The 20,177-nt window shown below is 38.6% G+C and overlaps 1 protein-coding gene across 2 annotated transcripts in view; it reads left to right on the top strand.

Annotated features, from left to right (window-relative positions):
- Positions 1 to 20,177, top strand: part of BABAM2 (BRISC and BRCA1 A complex member 2) — a gene marked incomplete at its 5' end in the record, with an annotated part of 171,954 nt that overhangs the window by 79,816 nt on the left and 71,961 nt on the right. For both annotated transcript variants that reach the window (XM_082303120.1, XM_082303121.1), the window contains one exon: positions 5,792 to 5,901. In XM_082303120.1, the coding sequence (XP_082159246.1) occupies positions 5,792 to 5,901 (110 nt within the window). The remainder of the gene's footprint in view (positions 1 to 5,791; positions 5,902 to 20,177) is intronic.

Here is a 20,177-nt window from a genome sequence, read left to right as displayed (position 1 = left end):
GTTCAGTGAAGCTGAAGCCAGCTACCAAGCTGCCTTGGTAGGGCAGAGAGGTACCACAGTCAAGTGTCTGTTGAAAGACCCACTTAGTATAAGCTGGCTGCAGATGCTAAGATCAAGGTCTCCTCACTCCACTCTGCTCTCATCCATGTTGTGCCTTTCTATTCCACCTTCCCCAACAACCTCCATCACTTCACGTAAGTTTATCCTTTGTTTATTTTAAGTGATCCCTTCCCCATTTGTTGGAGTTTTCCATTCCTTCAATTAGTCATACCACAAAAACAATTATTGAAGAGTTGTGAGAGCTGAGAAGTCAGAAACCTCCAGCAAGAGGTAGGGGCAATCAGCTGGGACTGGGAACTTCCCTCCTGAAGCGGATTTGGCCTCACCATATTGTTGGGAGGCATCTACAATATCAATCATCTGTGAGGCACCTCATTTCTCAAAGGAATATCCAATAGGTTTAACAGTTTGTGTTCTCTTTCTTCCCTCACTTTTATCCCCACACTGGTTGCCGTGTATACTCACAGTACAAACTTTACAGCCTTACCAGAAGCTCAGCTCCCTTGTCTTATATCCTACTGTCACTTGAGTCAGAAGCTGCTTGTCCTCCCCAATAGCATGCCAATACTCTTCCTGCACATACTTTCCCTTCCTTTCTACCAAATTCTAAGTTTCTTCTCATTTTTGTTAGAGTTAATCACACTAAAGCAGGCTCTCAGTGCCACATCCTTGATCTGTGCATCGCCCCATTGCACGCTCTCCTCCCAGTCTCATTCCCCTTCCATCTTGAGTCTTCCATGGAAGGACAGGTCCTGCTATTGCCCAGGACAAGACTGGAGCCACTCACCACTTTAAGCATTACTGTTTGGGGCAGGGAATTGCACTTGTGTGCCAAATACAGAAATGCCTCCTCTTGAAAATGTGCTTTAATCAGAGGCTGCAAGGCAATTCTTTTTTGATAATGTAGAAAAGGTAATAACTGATTTTCCATACTCTGCATCTTTAAGGAAAAGGAACTGTAATGTACAACTTGGTAGGACTCCAGGCACAAGAGGAAATGGGTTATAGCAGTTGTGACTGTGCAGAGCAGATGTTTTGGTTGGCCTGGCTATCAACCATCTGACTCATAATAAATTGTCAGTTCCAGTAAATTCCCAGCTTTCAATTACAGTAGGTAGGATATGAGAAAACAATGCCGTTTGGATAGTGTATTTAAAGTGGTTTTGATGGTAATTTTCATAAACAACTCATACTAACTTTGTAAAAAGATTAAGGATCTTGGAAAGGGAGCAGCTGTAAACGTTGAAACATGAATTTGAATGTAAATTGAGATTAATACAAATGAAAACTAACAAATGGCTGTTAAGACAGTGCTGAAACAATTGGAAATAGAATTTTAAGTTTTTCTTTGGAGTTTTGTGATACTCAAAGTCTTTTCATGAGGTATGTGGGAGAAAAATTTCTAAATGCTTTTGAACTTCCATTTTCATCTGTTCTGTTCTGCATTTATATTTTCACCTGGTCTCTTGTTCTTGAATTTTGAATGAACCTTTCATCTGCACTAGCTAAATAGAAAAAGGGTGAATTAGAATCAACTACCCTGAGTTTTCTGTTTATCAAAGTTTTATTTATTTCTGTAAATTGTTGCTAGGTTTCTGTAATAGAAAAAAAAGCCTATGGGTTGAAAATGTCTAGATTTTTTTGTTGTTCTTTTCTCACCACATTGCTTTGGAGGTTTAGACAAGGATGAGGCCCCATTGTGCAAAGTATTCTGTAAACATAGGAAACCCCTTACAGTTCTTGAGAAAGAAAACTACTTATTTTCAGTGTTAAGGGGTATGCCCATTTTTTTCATATTTTATTTGAATGGACATTTTCAGAAATGAGAAAAATATTTTCTTTTAAAAAAAAAGAAGTAGATAGTAGCAAGGTGGCAGAAAGGCACCATGAAAGTCTGTGTTGGATCTTTTGCATTGCAATTTTCTAGAGGTTGGGTTTTTTTGCTATCAGGCATGAGACTGTTGTGGAAAAATTAATAGGTGTATGTTATCTCATATTTAACTAATGATCTCAAGCATTTTTGCATTCAGTTTTTAAACCTCAAAATTCCTGTGGCCCAGGATGTGTTCTCTGTTCAGTTAGAAGTTCATTTTAATAATACCTTCTGTAGTCTTGTGTAGAGAAAGTTCTGTGAGTATAAAATGGCATTTCTGTTATGTCAGTTCTAACCTTGAAATTTAACGTTTATGGAAAATTGCCATTCTGCATTTTTACAAAATCAGTTTTTCTTGAATATAAAATTAATTTGTTTAATAAAAGCATCTATCATGTTGTGAGTTAAATACAAATGATAAGAAGAAAAAGCATGGCTACTTAAGTACTAAAAAATGAGATGTGACTTTAGTCCAACAGCCTCTTTTTTTTTTTTCCCTAAAAGGGCATAATATTGCCAAAGCAATTTGATGTCACCCTATCTTTTGAAGCCAACTGAAAAACAAGAATAGAGGTGGCTTTTACTTTCCTGCTCTGTTTAGATCTGATCTATTCTTTGATATAAATACATGCACAGAAATGGGAAAAGGGAAGGTGGTGTCTGTGCAGGGTTTGATAAGAAGCATTAAAACAGCATTTGCCTTTGGACACTGTGGTGTAATGAAAAGATCTCAGCCCCTGTTCTGGGCAAATGTCATGGCCTGGTATTAGAAGGTTCCATCTTCTCACCTAATCATGTACAGGTTTCTCTAGATGACCAGGACAGAGATCACTGAAGGAGTTAAGTTGTAACTGGCACAGACAACATCAAAAAGGTTTATTAGTTGAAAAGTTTTCCACAATTAATCTTCAAGACGTCTGGTTTTGGTTTGTTTTTATAAACGGCAGTTGTAAGAGATATGCTAGTGTCGAATGCAGTTCTACCAATCAGCTTCTTCCATAAATAAAAGTAACAAAGCCTGAAAGGAATAAATGGTATGGTGTCAGATAGAAGGGAGTTTGTTGTAAATCTGTGGCCACCTGAGCAATAAGGTTGAGCAGCTTCATGGTGTTACTGCACTGCATCTTTTAAAACCTACAGGAATGCTGTTTTGGGGTTTTGGGTCTTTTTTAAGTAACAATTTTCATTTCTCAGGGCTGAAAATACACATCCATTTGAAAAGTGGTAGTTATAGAAGAATGCCAATTTCTTTACATGGATTTGCACTGGGCAGTAGTTGTATGAACATAACATGGTGCTCTGCTGGTAACAGGAGTTTGCAGTCATGTTTGTTGTGCGTGTTTTTGTAAATGGAAAAATATCATGTCTCAATTTATTGCTCTTACTACACATTCTGTTTTACTGCAGCTTAACCTGCAAAGCTACAGAGATTATTTATATGGTTGTGTGGGTTTTTTTCCCCTGGCATGAGTCTTCATATGAAATTCACTCTTGAGCACAGAAAATATAATGTAATATTACTGTATGTGTTAATGGATGCTGTAGTGGCATTCACATAGTCTGTTTTGAAGTTGAGTTTTTCTGTTTCTTTGTTTTGACTTTCTTCAATCAGTAAGCACCTGATAGTATTCCAGAAACTGGTTTTACACATGGTGTCAAGCTGTGTGTTCATGTCTACTTAAGCACTAATCATAAACGGAAGACTAAATAAGGGATTTACTGTCCGTAGCAGAGCTGGATGCAGCACCACGGGTGGGGTCTCAGCAAAGCAGAGTAGAAGGGCAGAATCCCCTCCCTCCTCTAGCTGGCAACACTGCTTTAGATCTGGCCCCAGGATACAGTTGGCTTTCTGAGATGCAAGTGCATGTCATGGGGTTACATTGAGCTTCTCATCAACCTAACCATTTTATGTACCTGTCATGTCTTGAGGAATGCCCATTAAAATAAAACCTTTTTAATTTTTATTAGCATTAAAAGCATTGCTGTTTAATCTCTCCTAATAGTTCTTTTCGTTTGATTGACAATTAGCAAATTAATGGGGAAAAGCCAGTTAATGCTATATTCAGCTTCAGGATTGAAAGCTGTTCCTTATTTAAGTTTTTTCCTTAATGATGGAAATACATTAAATACTGGGGAAAGGGTCGGGGTGGATTGTACTCTTGGGTATATTTTGTTGTTACTTGTCTTGTTGATAAAGGTTTTGTAATCTGTTCTGTTTTCTCTAGTTCAGATGATAGTACCACTTAAAAATGTAACACTTAAGGGAACATTTTGGGTCACAAGATCCTGTCCATTGCTGTTAAAGGCAATTACGTCACATAATGCCATCCATAAACTGATCATACCACAGCAGGACAGCAGCTATTGTTTGTGCTCACCACTCATAGGGAGTGTTGTCCTTAGGGTTAAACTTAGGGTTAAAACCGTGCTCTGATTTCCAGCCATAGTGTGCTCATGACCATTTTACAGGCAGTTCTAAGAGTACAGTTTTCTTTCAGCTGTCAGAAGTGAGCTGCACACCAAGGCAGAATTTAAGAAAACACTGTCAGTTCTGTCTCATTTTTCATCTAAGACAATTAGGCTTTTTTAAGACCCATTCTTCCCTGCAGCTTATCACTAAGTGTCTTGGCATGTAGTGTTCTGCACGTAATAGCTGGTATGCAGCTCGTCTCTCTGGACATTAACAGCTTCAGTCCTGCCAGAGCTTCAAATGGCACGAGATTGCCTTCCTGAAACCACTCAGTGGTCACTTAATTTTTTTTTTCTCCCCAGTTAGGGCAGGGCCTCCTAAGAATATTTAAGTGATTTGCCTGTTCCTTCCTCACAGCTGGCTGTAGGACAGAGCATACCAGGGCACTCTGCACCATGTTGATCCTGTTTTGAGCACATATCTTATTTCCTCTCCTATTTTTCCAAAACGGATAAAAACAAAGGCATCTTGGCAAGTTGCTGTGTACATATGAACAAACATGTCACAAGATTTATTTGAGAGCAGAAAGTGGCACTGTATTTTTTGCTGTCAGTGAAGATGACTGTGCTGCTAACTCACTACCTTCTAACTAGAGGTCAAGAGCTTAAATGAAGTTGTGTGTGGCAGAAATACACTTGTTCATACTGTATGTGATTTATGAATTAGAGGGATGTCAGGTCCTAACCAGGAACAATTTGTTCTAGATGATCCCAAAGCTGTAACTGATTGTTCTGATATAAAGAAAGCCTCAACTGTGAATACATTAAGATTGACTTTTATTTAGCATGCTTTTTTTCTTTCTTACAGTACTTTTCTGGAGTCTGCATGCTTTGCTACAAGTAATGCATAGGTTTAATTTGCAGGAAACTTGGGGACAGTTGACTTCTAGATAAAAATTTCTAATTGCAAAAATGTTTTTCATCCACAAGAGGAGTTGAATACCCTACACCAGAAAGTTTGGACCATAAACTACTTTGAAAAATAACAAATACAAAATGTGTGGTGATAATTCAGTGATATTACAACATTTTAAAAAATTCTTTGGCATTTGCACCTGATGTCAAACCAGGAATTCCTAAAAACAAAATCTGTATCTTTACTGAAATTTATAGTTTGCCTAAGTGAAGAAGAGCTACAGTACTGTATACTTGGTAACTCAGTAATTTTATTTTGATACATTAAAGGAAGTTAAGCAGAACAAAATATCTTTAAAGTGCAAATACAGTAAGAAAGAATAAATTTGCAACCTGTTTTGCAGTGGTTACAGTTTAGATTCCACACTCAAACATCTCTTAAATAAATTCATATTTGACTTATTAGTTCTTATCTGTAAGCTTTTAAATATTCAGTTTGTTGTTTACCATTTTATATTACTTTTATACATACAGGATGTGAATGAAGACCCTGGAGAAGATGTTGCACTTCTCTCCGTTAGTTTTGAGGATGCAGAAGCTACTCAGGTTTTTCCTAAGCTGTATCTCTCCCCACGTATTGAACAGTGAGTGAGACAGGCTTTTTCCTGGAATGTTTATTCTACTTCATCTCAGAACTTTTTAATTTTTTCAATATATTTTCAATATATGTGATAGCATACTAGATGATAACATACTATTGCTTTAAATTGCTTAAAGTTACAGTAGTTACTGTGAGTGTGTGTGTGTGTGTGTGTGTGTGGTGGAGAAATGACACATCTTCTCTCAGCTAGTTCTGTTTGTATGTGGTATTCTTGTAGCATCACAGTCTCTGAAGACTATGCTGTCCTTTCCTGTGGCAGTATATTTTGAATGTCTTCTGTGGTACAACATAATGATAGCTTTTGGGGGGGGGGAATCTTTAATTTTTTTTTTCTTTTGGGAAGGTAGTTCTCTATATAAACATAATACATGTGAATAAAGTATTGTTGTAGAAGCTAAAGAGCTTGGTTAACTATGCTTTTAGAATTTGCAGCTTTAGTAAATTACTTTTTTCAGGAGAATATCTGAATATTTCATTTTAAGAGCATTGAACCTTACTGATCTGTTTACCAGTTGGCAAATAGATTTGCTGAGAAACAGATTTTTCCTCCTAAAATGGAAGACTGAAGACTAAAAGTCAATCTGTTTTTATTAAATTTCTTTTCTTCCTTTTCTGGAATTAAGAATGTTTTAATGCTTCTCCTTGTCTTCAGTATCTCAGTCTTGTAATGCATAAAAAAAATAACTATGTTAGACTTTCCAGGTATACCACATGCTAACTGGTCTAGCATTGTTTCAGCGATGTGTTGGCTTTTTTGCTAGTACTGCAGTTGATTTTCCTCTGAACTGGTGATGACTCTTCTGTGTAGAGAAGAAAAGATGGGAAATACTGTCTACCACAGTTTTATAATAACTTGGGGATAAAGTTTGTGTGAGTGAAGAAACATGGTATCTTGACATTTAGCTCGACAGAGTATCGATCTGGATAAACTCTTGGATGCAGTTTAGAAAATAAAAACCAGAATTTGATTTAGATAAAGACATAAGACTTCTGAGATACTTTAAGGAAATGTAGGTTACGTGTGCATGTGCAAACACACAGATAATATATTTCGTAGCTTTCACATTTCATATTTTTCATCAATTCACTACTTTTTGTCAGCATCAGTTGAGGGAATAATTGTAGTCAAACATGTAATTATCCTTCCTTGTTCCAAAGGATTCTTTTTCTGAACTCTTAAAAGCGAATGGGCTACCATTAGTTTCCATTGTCTTTTCAGCTGTAGTCACATGTTGATGGTTAAGTGTATTTCAGGCCACCCAGGTATATGTCTAAATCATCCATGAGCTAATGAATACATTGAGTATTTTCCCACTTTCAACACTATCTTTAGAAAGATGTTAACCTCTTAGTACCAAGCAGAATAGCGATACAAAGGACCTCTTTGTCTTCCTAGAAGCATTGCATTTTCTCTCAGTGCCCTAAAGAGCATCTGATTTTAGATGTGTGATGTGGAGCGATACAGCAGAAAAATACTTGAGTAGTGTTGGTATGTATCTGACATTCTAATGTATATATGGCTTTGTCATTTATAGCTGATGCAGTCATGTTAAAATCATGCCAGTTAACCCTGGAGTTCTGTGCCACACCTTGTCACATTATCTGTGTGTTGAAGTTGAGATACTTCACTCATCTAAGTCAATCTGTCTTTCTGCATTTGTAACGTTTTCATCACAGTATCTAGGTACTGATAATTCATAATTACTGAAGTTGCTTGTGGGCTGTTGCACTGCCCTTTATGCTACTGGCTACTTTTTATGTGCCATGAAAAAATGTTTGGGTATGTTTCGAGTGTTTGTATAATTGTGCTTTAATACAAAAGATATCGTTCTCTCTTGTGCTTTCCCAAAATCAATCTCTACTGTGTTTAGCAGGGGCTGACAGTCTAGATATTTAACTTCCCAGTGTTTGGGAACTGAAGAAACAATGTGTACTTCTTTATACTTTTTGCCAAAAGTACAAAAAGCTTCAAGAAGCCCTCAGGATTAGTTTAATGACTTGAGGCCGTGGCATGTTACATTTGAATTGTGTTCTGCTTATAAAAGTTCTTTCCTGCTGCTCACAGTAATTGGATCTACAAAAGCCATGTAAGCAAATTACCAGTGTATTTTTCCTATGCAGCAGATTTTGAGGTGTACCAAGTAGTCGTTGGTAGTTCCCAACATAACATTCCCAAGTACTCAACAAAACATGAAAAATACCAAATTCCCACAATTATTTTGCTAATACTAAAATAGGTTCACTTTAGGAAGAATGAGCAAACAGGAATAGCATTTTCCTGACATATGAAATAACATTTCAGGTTTGTAGAGCAATAAGAGGAAAAGGGCCTGTTTGTGTAAAGTGAGTTATCTCCTGCTTTCCCAAGAGGTTTCATTGCTCTTGTGCTCTGCCATATAAACACACATTCCTTCATTGCCCTTTCTAAAAATGATACATACCCACAGATCTTGTCAGCAAATTTGAGTCCTAGCAATGTGAATATAGGTTTTTGGCTTTGAAGGGTTTTTGTAAAACACATTTGCTCTATTTTTTTAAACTGATAGTAAGCATAATACTTCTAAGACTTTGACTGCACTTTGTCATAGACTCTGGAAGAGAGATTTCCAAAATCAGGGAAATGTCCCCCTTTTATGGTTTGGGGTGTAGATGTTAGTACATTGGTTGGCTTGAAAAAGTCCAGTTGTTGAAGCAGCAGGTAGAGATGCAGTAGAGAAGAGTTGTGGATCATTCAAGTCAATACTGGTCCTTTATTGACTTGTGTGGTGTGATGTGTGATGTGGCTGCAAGAGTGTCAAGTGCAGTTCCTATAGTGAAACAACCAACCCCAGATTTAGGGATGGGAAGCATTTGTATTAATTTATAAAAATCTCATCAGTAACTATTCGTAACTATACCTGGTTTAATTCTTTCATTAAAACTTGCTAATTTGAAAAGTTCATTTTGATACTATTTGTTCAAAACACATTAACAGCAACTTTTAATGTTTCCTTAATTTGAAATCAGTCACTTAAAATAGCTTACATTCTATAGTTTTTAGAATACTTCTGACTTTTTGTTGCATTACATCAATAAACAGATGCCAATAACAGTTACTTTCAATTATTTCAAAATCAGATCAAGTTCAAATGAAACATGGAATATTTATGAGACGTATTTATTTTAAGAAAACTACTGTCTTTACGGTAGTATCATAGAAAACAGTTTCTGCACACTTCTGGAGGAAGTGGTAAGCTGAGAAACCACACAGACTGACCACACAACTTGAGAGCATGGTGCTTGTCAGCATCCGTGAGTGTGTCCCCAGCTCATCCTTCACCTCCTCGCACCTCAGGGCGGGAGACTTGTTGCAGGATGCTCTCCATCCTCTGCTGATAGCTGCTGTGCTTTGGGAAGAGGGTCATACAGCTGAGCTAGGTAGACACAGCTGTGCTCTGGGGCATGTTAGGGGCCTGCTGGGATATTTACCCTTTATGTCTCTGTTGCATTTCCATGAGTTATTTGTAGTGTCTCTAAACCTGTTGATAGAAAACATCTTGCTTGTTCAAAATTGCCTTTCTAGTGAAGGTATGCTAGATACTCACATGGGACAGAAATTTGTAATGAAACTTCCCATCATATCTTTGTTTCCCATTTATTAAAAGTCATTAGAGTCTAAATCCAAAGAGTCAGTGCAGGATTGAACAGCTGATTTCTATATTAATGCTTAAAGTGTGTGTCAGCATACTACACATGAATGTGGATCAGAAGGTTTTGGGGTTTTTTCTTAAAAGAAATAATTCAATGTATGTAGTTTTTTTCCTTCATGAGCCATCCATGCTAAAGAACATAAAAATGGGTTCATCTTGGTTCACATTTTAAGAAAAAACTATATAAGGGTAGAAACACTGTTGCTCAGTGAATGCTGTGTTCCCTGTGTTCACAGAAATAATCCTGCAATAAACACTGTTGTCCTGGAGGGCTTTTCTCTGATAAATACACAGACGTGAATATGCTAAGAAAACCAGCTGTCAGTAGAAGTTGTTTTGCTTAAATGGATCAGGCTCCATGCTTTAGGGACTGAAATGGTCGTTTTTTACTGGTCTGGGAGCTGTGCCAGAGGGTTCTTCGTGACTGAGGGTGGTATGCAAAGTTCGGTGACTGCGTTTAACCTTCTCACACAGGCAGGGGAGAATAACAAAAACCTGATCTGAACTCTTAAGCTTTGAATGTTCCTGTGTTTTTCACTGATGGAAGAAAAAATTGGAGAGAAAATTAAACGTGTGTTTGCTTTAAGGTGTTTCCCATCTTTTAGCTGTGCTTTCTGCTGGGAGTTGGAGGAGGAAAACCATAGAATATTTCCCATTTACTGTCAAGTACCACCTCTTGCTGTGTTTGAGATACAGGGGAGCCGTGAAGGGCTTCACCTTTAAAGTTGGCATGCCATGCTGCCACCAGTAGAAGCCTGCTGTTTCAGAATGATTATGAATACACAGTCACTAAATGAATGGTTGTGCTTAGGCCTTTTTATATGTCTGCTTTGTAGAAGTCAGAAGATCTTCAATTTGGCATACTAAAATGTGCTTATGCATCTGAGTTGATGATTTCAGTAGAATTGTTAGTAGTCATCCAGGGCAGTCCATGGCTTCTTCAAATCCCAGAACATCTTTGCAGACATGGGAAGCAGGAGGAATGACCATTGCTTTGCAGTGCTTCCTGTTCCATTAAGCCCTGTTTGGTCAGTGCATCAGACATATCTACTGCCTGCCGTGTGTGCCATGCCCCCATCAGCCAAGTCTTCAGAAACTGTAGCCAGTCCCATAGCCTGATTGCCAATCTAGCTCTGCTTTGCAACTCTTCCTGTGTCCTAAAAATCATCTGGTTCACTGCAACCAACTTTTGATGGCCTGTTGACAGCTTCAGAAGAGATCAGGACAGACTGGGACTGGCAGTCAAAGCAGATTGACTTGTACTTCTATTCCAGGTGTTCAACTGTACTGATTGTTCTTTTTTTTTTTTTTTCTCCTCTGAAGCTGCTATAGAGCAATTAGTGAAAATAGTTGTAGGAGAGCTAAGATTATGTGTCCATCATCTAAATGGTGCTTTAATGCTGGATATGTTAATGCTGTCTTTAAATGGCTCAGTGAGTGAGATTTTTAAGTCAGTTAAGAGACTAAGCAATTAGACCTATTTGTCGAGGTGTGAAACACTTGAGGCAGTTCAGTGGGACTGATTTTGTTGCTAGGTAGTGAGGTACCAATTTCTCTGTATAGGAGATATGGGACAGTTTTTGGTCTGACATACCTTTTGTGGCAGTCCAAAGCTCAGTGTTGCCTCAAGTCTCAGAGCATTACTTAGAGCTGAGTATTGGGAAGGGTTGGTGTCTTCTGGAGGTTTTGTCAGGCTCTGAGTGTCAGCCTTGTATGTATAAGGTTCTGTAATGTGATGGTGGAGAGAGTATTTTTACATGATATATCAAGCACTTTATCACCTAAAGTATTTTCTTGTATGGTTGAAATACACATATAGGAAAATTAGTTAGTAAGAAATCACAAAAGAAAATGAAAACATGATTCAACACAGCTCTCTTCAACTCGCTCTGCACACTTCTGACTAGGGTAGAATGGTCCACAGAAATTGCACAAGTTTTAAACACATTTGATTCCTTTAGATCAAATCTCTCCATTGAGTTGTTGCATTTTTTCACTTGTGCACATATAATTTATTTCAGGCTACCCTAATTAAACATCCAATTCTGTATCATGTTATTTGTCATGTGGTGTGAGTATGCCACCTTTCATTGTAATAATCCATGTTTCAACACAGGCATTTCTAAGCATCATTATAAAACTGTATTCTACTAAAATATCTTCCTCAGCAACTTTATTGTGGTATCACTGCTTCTAGGCATGTTTATCCACCTACAAGGAGTGATAATGAAGGAAAAAGAGAACAAAGTAATTTTTTCTTAGGACATCAGACATTATTATTCATAAAGGTGTTCTTGATTCTTTACTGTTGCCCATATGTTTAGACTTGTATCTTTGTACAGTGAGATTGTCAAAAGCACTTTTAATTAGTCAAAACTAATCCTGGCAACAGTATTGAAAATTGCTGTCATCTTCATTACTAGCTAGGGTCAGTACTTAGTATTTTTGAAATCCTCCTCTCTATCTGCAATAGGGGTTATCTTTAAAATTATTCTCTTAGATTGTGTTTACTTTGATACTGAAATTCATTTCAGTTTTACAAAAAATCTTCTTTTATTTTGATGCATCCAGACATTTTTGTCTTTTCTACTGCCTCTGTTGTTCCTAGAGTTTAGAGGGTTGGAGAGTATTTTTATTGCCATTCAGACATTCCTTGTGCAGTACTGAAGTGCCTTTCTTGCATATTTTCCTAAGACATTAGAGCACACAAAGCAGGTTTCATCTTCATTTCCTGAAATGTTCTTGTAGGGGAAAGAAAGCCTGCTGAACAGAACCAATCCATGCTGGTACTGAACTGTGTCTGTCACAGGTGGCAGGATTTTTTTCATACCAAAGAATTAATAGGAATATTTGGGCGGGTTTTATGTAGGACCTTTTGTTCTAAAGAACTCTGGGCCAATGGTAGGGACAGTTTGAACTCCTTGAAATGTTTTCTGTAACATTAATTAGGCTGATGAAAGAAATTTGAAGCAGGTGTCACCTTTTTATTCTGTGGCGTTTGGTATGGCAGTAATAGAGTAAGCAGGAGGGTCTGGTAACTGGGGTTAAATATTAACCTAAACAATTACTGGCTAGGTGTTTCTTCAAAATGCAATGGAAAAATCAGGTCCAGGTAGAATCTGTATGTAGGGGAACTTGGAGTTTCTCTAGTGCCAATTTATTTGTCGTTTCATCGATAAGGTACTGGTGTTAAATTCTGCTTTAAAAAAAAGTAACAGTTAGACACAAAGTTGCTGGGAAATCACAATTGAAGCAGTAGCTTCTCTGTTGTTAAACAGACTTAATTCCAAAGACTGCCTCTTTGGAGCTAAATTGCTCTGGCAGAGGAAAAGTGCTTCAAAGTTACTGACAGCATCAAATTTTAAAATTACCTGACAAGTTTGAGGCTTCTGGTAATTTATCAGTAAATGTAATCATAGAATCATTTAGGTTGAAAAATACCTTTATGATCATCACATTCAAATGTAAATTTAACACTGCCAAGTCCACCATGTCCATAAGTACCACAGCTACACATCTTCTAAATACCTCCAGGGGTGGTGACTCCACCACTTCTCTGCGCAGAGTGTTCCAGTGCTTTGCAATCCTTTAGGTGAAGAAAATCTCCTTAATATCCAATCTAAACCTCTTCTGGTGCAACTTGAGGCCATTTCCTCTTGTCCTATCACTTGTTGTTTGCAAGAAGAGGCCAACTCCCACCTGGCTGCATCCTGTTTTCAGGTAGTTGGGGAGAGAGATAAGGTCCCTCCTGAGCCTCCATCTCTAAACTAAACCACTCCAGCTCCCTCAGCCTCTCCTCATAGGACTTGTTCTCCAGACCCTTCACCAGCTCTGTTGCTCTTCTCTGGACACACTCCAGCACCTCAATGTTCTTCTTGTAGTAAGTGACCCAAAACTGGACAAAATACTTGAGGTGTGGCCTGACCAGTGCCTAGTACAGGAGTACAATCACTGCCCTGGTCCTGCTCGCCACATTATTTCTGATATAGGCCAGGATGTCATTGGCCTTCTTGGCCACCTGGAAACACACTGGCTCGTGTTCAGCCACTGTTGACCAGCAGCTCCAGGTCCTTTTCCACTGGACAGCTTTTCAGATACAGTTCCTCAAGTCTGTAGGGGCTTGTTGTGACCCAAGTGCAGGACCCAGCACTTCACCTTATTGAACCTCATCCTGTTCGCCTCAGCCCATCTATCCAGTCTGTCCAGATCCCCCTGCAGACCCTTCCTGCCCTCCAGCAGACTAGCACTCCCACCCAACTTGGTGTCATCTGAAAACTCGCACAGGGGGCACTTGATCCCCTCGTCCTGATCATCAGTAAAGTTTTTAAATGGGACTGGCCCCAATTCTGAGCCCTCTGGAACCCCACTAGTGACCAGCCACCAGCTGGATGTAACTCCATTCACCATCATTCTCTGGGCCCACCCATCCAGCCAGTTTTTTACCCGGTGAAGAGTGCACCTGTCCAAGCCACAGGCTGCCAGCATCTCCAAGAGAATTTGGTGGGAAATGGTGTCAGAGGCTTGTCAATGACAACATCTGCAACCTTTTCCTCATCCACTAAACAGGACACCCTGTCACATTAGGAGACCGAGTTGGTCAAGCAGGACCATTTTTATAAACCCATGCTGGTTGTTCCTGATCCCCTGATTATCCTGCATGTGCCGTGTGGTGACACTCAAGATAATCTGCTCCCTGACCTTCCCCAGCACAAGGCCTAACAGGCCTGTAGTTGCCCAGATCCTCCTTCTGATCATTCTTATAGATGGTCATTACATTTGCAATCCAATCAACTGGGACCTCCTTGGTTAGCCAGGACTGCTGGCAAAGGGTGGAAAGTGGCACGAGCAGGTCATGGAAAGCTTTTCTTTCAGATCACAGCTGAGATTTAGTTGTTCTACTGTATTCATTCTAACTGGGTATTAATTACCAAAACTGTCAAATAGTAGTTAAATGAGTTAATTAGAACCTTGGCAGCAAATGTAGTGGGTGTGGAAAGGCACATTTATTCAACAGTTATGAAAATTCATATTTCCTAGAGTACACTTTGAACGCACTTTTGTTGCTGCGTGGGTATTTTTCCCAGTTCTTGATGTAAATGCAAACCCACCACTACAGAACATGGTATCTTAACAAAGTATGCTTTCTTGAAGTTGATTTTTGCTTATTTGGGATATGTGGTTTGCTTTCTGAATATGGTGATTAAATAATTTGTTTTCAGATAACTCCATTTTTGTTGTGATCTGCACATTACTGTTTTGTCTTCAGACTTTTTCTATTTTATTATTTAAAACAATTAACAAAAATTCATCTACTGTTTAATGCTTGCTTCCAGATGGCCACATTCAATTGGTACAAATCTGACCACTGGAAGGTGAAAAGCTAAGGATTTTCATATATAACCCCTGACAAGTGTGAAAAGCAGAATTTAGTTGTATGTGGAAGACCTCAGTTTTGATTATCTCTGTTGTCTTCTCCCTCTGCCTCCCATCCCCCCCTTTGGGAAGAGCTGGTAGTACCCTCTAGGAACCAGAGTCCTGTTACTGATGTTTCAGCAGGGAATGTGGTGGTACAGGGAGCATGAATTGATGAGTATGGCAGAGGAACTGCCCTGATGGGCAGGAGGGAAAATATAAGTGTAGGGGTCTTGACCCCTCTGTTTGTGTGATAAAGGATTGTAGTGCATTCTTTGACATTACCAGAAGGGCTGGTTCCCCTGCTAACTTGCCTTTTTCCCATAAGCTTCTTGACCCCACAGTAGTACTAGGTACCACCTCTCAGTTTCCTTTGCTTTCTGCCTCCCATCTTTCCTGCAAATAATCAGTGGCATTTTAAACTTGATGCCTTCTTGAAAGGAACATTGATACCTCCTTAATTATCCATTGTAGGAAGAAGCCATTTTCCCAAAATAAATTATGGCTGATTTTTAAAATGTGAATACAGAATTTCTGGGGGTTTCCTTTTCCCTAATTATTGTCAAGAATGTGATTCATTGTATTGCTTATTTTATTTAAGGCATATGAGACAGTCACAGTCCGTCCTGCTACTTAACTACTACAAGCTGTTTGGCTGATGTGAATGTTAGCTGAAACCCCAGCTCCTTTTAGCATTTGTACACTGGACCTACCTGGAGAAAATGTATAAAAGACATTATCAAATGTGAGACTTTTTTGTTGGATAGTCTTTTCCTAGAGAACAGATTCCCCTTTAAGAATATTGAGAACTTCTTTCCTAGGAGCTTTACTCTGAAGAGTCCCCTTAACAAATGCCAGAAATTTGTTGAATTTTGAACCTGCCACAGGCATCCTCTAACTATACTAAACTTCAGCTATGTTTAAATGAAAGTGCAGATTATAGGCAGCAAATCATGTGGCCGTTGTGTTAATGAATGGGACTCTTTTTATGTATAGTTTGGAAAAACATACTTGTGTGTCAGCAAAGAATATTACAGAATTTAAATGAGAGATCTCATGTGTGATATTTAATATGTGCATGCAGTACGTGTCAAACATCCCACAGAGGAAGACAAGTTAAATTTGGCAAGAACTGAAAATTTAGATGATGAAAGTGTAGATTCTTTTAAGTTGGATTTTAAAACTAAATTCTTTGAGCTGCTTTCTGATCAGGGGCCACTAAAAATACACGGAGAGGAAACTTCAGCTGTTTAACAATTTCAGTGGACAAAACTCTGTTAGTACTGAAGTTACAGACACCACAGTGCAGTGGAAAAACCTGTACAAATAGAGCGAAACAATTCTGCTTGCAGATATTTGCTGTTGAAGCCAATGAAAGGGCTGTGCTCTTCTGTGTGGTTTAGTGATGTCAAGCACTACTTGCTGGAGGCAGCTGTGCTGCTGCAATGCTTTCCTGACCTTAAATAGCCTATATGCTGGGTAATGCAAGTGTTCAAATATAAATACAGGGCACATAAGGACAGAGGGAGGCCAGAAAAGCCATCGAGGCCCCTTCGCTCCCCTGAATTAGTCAGTGTCTTCCTCAGTATTCTTTTCTTCTGGTATTTGTCCAAGATATTTACAAAACCATTCAGACTAATTGTTCCCTTGTGTTGCCTCAGTACTGTTTATTCCATATGTTAAGTACTGCGTGCGAAGCAGTTCTGCTCTTCAGTGTGGTTGCTGCTTGCTTTCCTTTCCTTTTCCTTTCTTGGAGGTTGTCTTTGATATTAACCCAAACAGCTGTGCAACCTCTGTCTGTCCTGGGAGGTTGTGTGTGCCACAGCAGCAGCAGCAGCCCACTGCCCTTCCCTAGACCTCTCCAGGCAGGCAGGACTTTCTGGGACATTCTCTGGAGGTAGTTCCTTCAGGTCATGTTTTTGGTTGACTTCCCAGGTTGTTTTTTTTTTTTTTTTTTTCTTTTGCTCTATAATGGGAAGATGGTTAGATGGCATGTATGTGTAATTATGTAGTGATCCTCCTCATTTGTTCCATGGCTCAAACACTGTGTTTCTTTTGTAGCTGTAATGAATGTGCAACTTGCTTTCTACCTCCTCAAATTCTGTTGTTATCAATTGGTACTCTTGGTTTTGTTAATTTACCTATCACTTAGGTTTCTCATACTGCCTTCCATTGTTTTTTTTATTTTTTTTACATTCCATCTCTATTTTCTGGTTTCTCTTTTAGCTGTTTGTTTTTAACTCTGCACACATTTCTGAAAATTTGTTTCATTTTCAAGAAGCGGGGCTATGTTTTTTGCATGTCAGGTAGCAGTTTTTCCTGCAGTTGACATAGAAACTGCAAGGAGAGTTGAACGATGTATGTACATCCTGCCAGAGCACGTCTTGTTGAAAGCTTAGGCAACATTTAATCTACGAAAACCTAACAGCCCTTTTAATTGTCTGATACACAGAATCAGTGCATATCCAGAACAAGCATTTAGTGTTGTCTATGATTTCACTGCCTTTGTTGTCCTTTATTTTAAAGCATTTTAACATTAGTTTTTTAAAACACGGTTTATTTTACATTTCTTTTAACGTTATTTCTCTTCACAATTAATTGTTTCCATTTTAAAAAGGAGTGAAACCTTCAGGACTTTAATGCAACAGTGAAAGCAAAAACACTCTATTATGTTGTATTTATCAAAGCCTGGATTATGTATAATTGAACAAACTTTTTTTCCCCTGTGATAGTATTCTATTTAGACTACATTTCTCGGCATTAAAAAGATTATATTTCTCACTACTGTGATTTCTTTCTTTTCTTCTCATAGTATTGCATTAAAATTTTGGAGGTCACATCAATTCATAAAATATATCGAATTCCTTAACCCAGGATAGCTGGAGTGGTTTTGTAGAAAATGCTTTTGCAGCACGTAAGTGGTAGTTCTCACATCAGAGTCATAGAGTTCTTTGTTGGAGAGGAACTCTGAATTATCTAGGCCAGCTTCCTGCTTGGCCTGGGACTACCACCAGCACTAGCTCAGGTTTTGTGTTGCAGAGTCTTCGTCTGTGTCTTGAACACTTCTCAGTGGAGATCCTACAGGGTCCTTGAGGAACCAGTGTGCTGCTCTGCCACCCTCCTTAGGGGAGGACCTCTTCTGAAAGTCCAGTCTGAGAATCCCAAGGCCTCAGTTGTCCCAGTCCTTGGGACATAAATGTACCTTCAGACTGAAGCTGTGCAGTTGGTTGTAGCAGTATTATACAATGTCATTAGCAGTATGCTATGTATTGTGGTAGTGAGGAAGCAAAGGCTTTTTTAGTTAGTCTCATCATGCTTCTCCAGCAGCATGGAAGGGTGAATTCTTAAGGACATATTGCCGTCTAGGATTTGCTCTGGCTCAAGGTCATGATAGTTGAAAGTTAAATTAAGTTCCTATCTCACTGCTGTCACAGTGAAGGGATAGCATGAGCAACAAGGGCATGAGTTTGCTGCATTCTGACAACTGTCACTAATGCATAGTCCTTTTGGACTAGCTGGTACATGATATCAGTTAGAGCAGTGCATGGGACCAAATATTAAAGAATTTGGGTCAGTATTATGGGTGGTGTTAATAATGCCTTGCAACAACACCAAGGCACATAATACTGGGAAATCTCTTTTACTTCATTTTTTTGGCTCTGTCTACTGAAAGCTTCGAGTTGCCTTTTCTATACACAGATGCTAATTTGTATTTTCCTTTCTTAATTTCATATACTATAGCAGAATTAAAAAAAGTAAATAAATACCCTGAAATAGAACACTAGTCACTAGCAGTGAATGATCCTGGCAATGCAACTGGCATTGCTGAGTACTTTCCACATACAACTGAGTACAGTTAAAATGTTAGAAAAAGGATAGAATTTTTCCTGATTTTGTTTGTTATACTAATGCTAGGAAAGTCTAGCATTCTATTTTTGTTCATCCACCAATCTGTTCAGCATATTTAGTTTAATAGTTTAATGTTAGAGTCTATATGCAACCACCCATGTTACATCAGACTGTGCAACTGGAATGCTGTTTACTTTTCACCAAGGCAACTCCCTGTTTTTGTTAATTAATATCTAACAAGGTCCAACAGCTGACTCCCTTTAAAGTCAAGAATGTAGGGGTGTCGAGGGTTTATAAGCACACTGTGCTAGCAGCAGTGTCTTTTGTACAAGTGACCTGTTAAAGGACGTGGTTTGGGGTGGCTTTTTTCATTTTTATATGTGTGTATATCCTTTTATTCTTCTGCAGTTATCTTGGACAGGTTATGTTTGTACTGCATGTGCGTAGCCCTTTAGTATGTGGTGCCATGAAGTTATTTTCTTAAGCCACGGAAGGAAACTGAGAATATTTGTGGGAAAGTCTTCTGCACCACTCTCTCACCATTCTTTTGGGGACTAAAGGAGAACTCACGTTTCTGAGGTGGTCAAATTGACAGTGGTGGTCCGTGTCTAAAATATATTTTATTTTTTGACAACAAGCCATCCCTCGAATGTCTCAATTCTCTCAGTACCAGAAAGGATTTTTTTTGTTAAATGTTTAGGAGTTTTATCCAGGCTTGATTTGAAATTGTGCAAGGAATACAGTATACACCATTTCCTTAGTGCTCTTCCAGTGATAAAATGTTTTACTGTTTTTGCAAACTTTAATTTGTTTATCTTCTTGGTACACTTCTGGGATAAGATAGTACTAAATACTGTCAGGATGTGTGAATGTATCCATGTGTGTCAGAAAGACTTCCCAACTGGGAAACTAGAAGCAAATAGAGACTCCCTTTGATAATCTCAGTCCGTACCATAGATAAATATTGCAAGACTTAGAAATGTCTTCTTTCTTCCATAGTCAATTTTTTTAATGCAAAATATCTTCTCAGTTACCCTTCTCAATCACTGCCCTATCTTAACTGTATAGGCTGGCTTGAGGCTATCCACACTTGCATGCACTGATACAGATTCCTCTGGCATCACCACTGGTGTCATTTGTACTGCGTCCTCTAACGAAATGGAAATAACAAAATTCGGTGTGTGCGGAAGTACATTTTTTTCCACCATGAAAAAGATCTTTTTAATGATTTGGTATGTTTCTGAGCTTCAACCCCACCAGTATATCTCAGTAACCTAGTGATAAATAGATAATACAGTTGGCAAGCTGA

Source organism: Coloeus monedula (assembly GCF_965178545.1).
Source record: "Coloeus monedula genome assembly, chromosome: 2".
Lineage (NCBI taxonomy): Eukaryota > Metazoa > Chordata > Aves > Passeriformes > Corvidae > Coloeus > Coloeus monedula.
The sequence above is the reverse complement of the archived record's forward strand: the minus strand, read 5'-3'. Positions and strand labels throughout refer to the sequence as shown.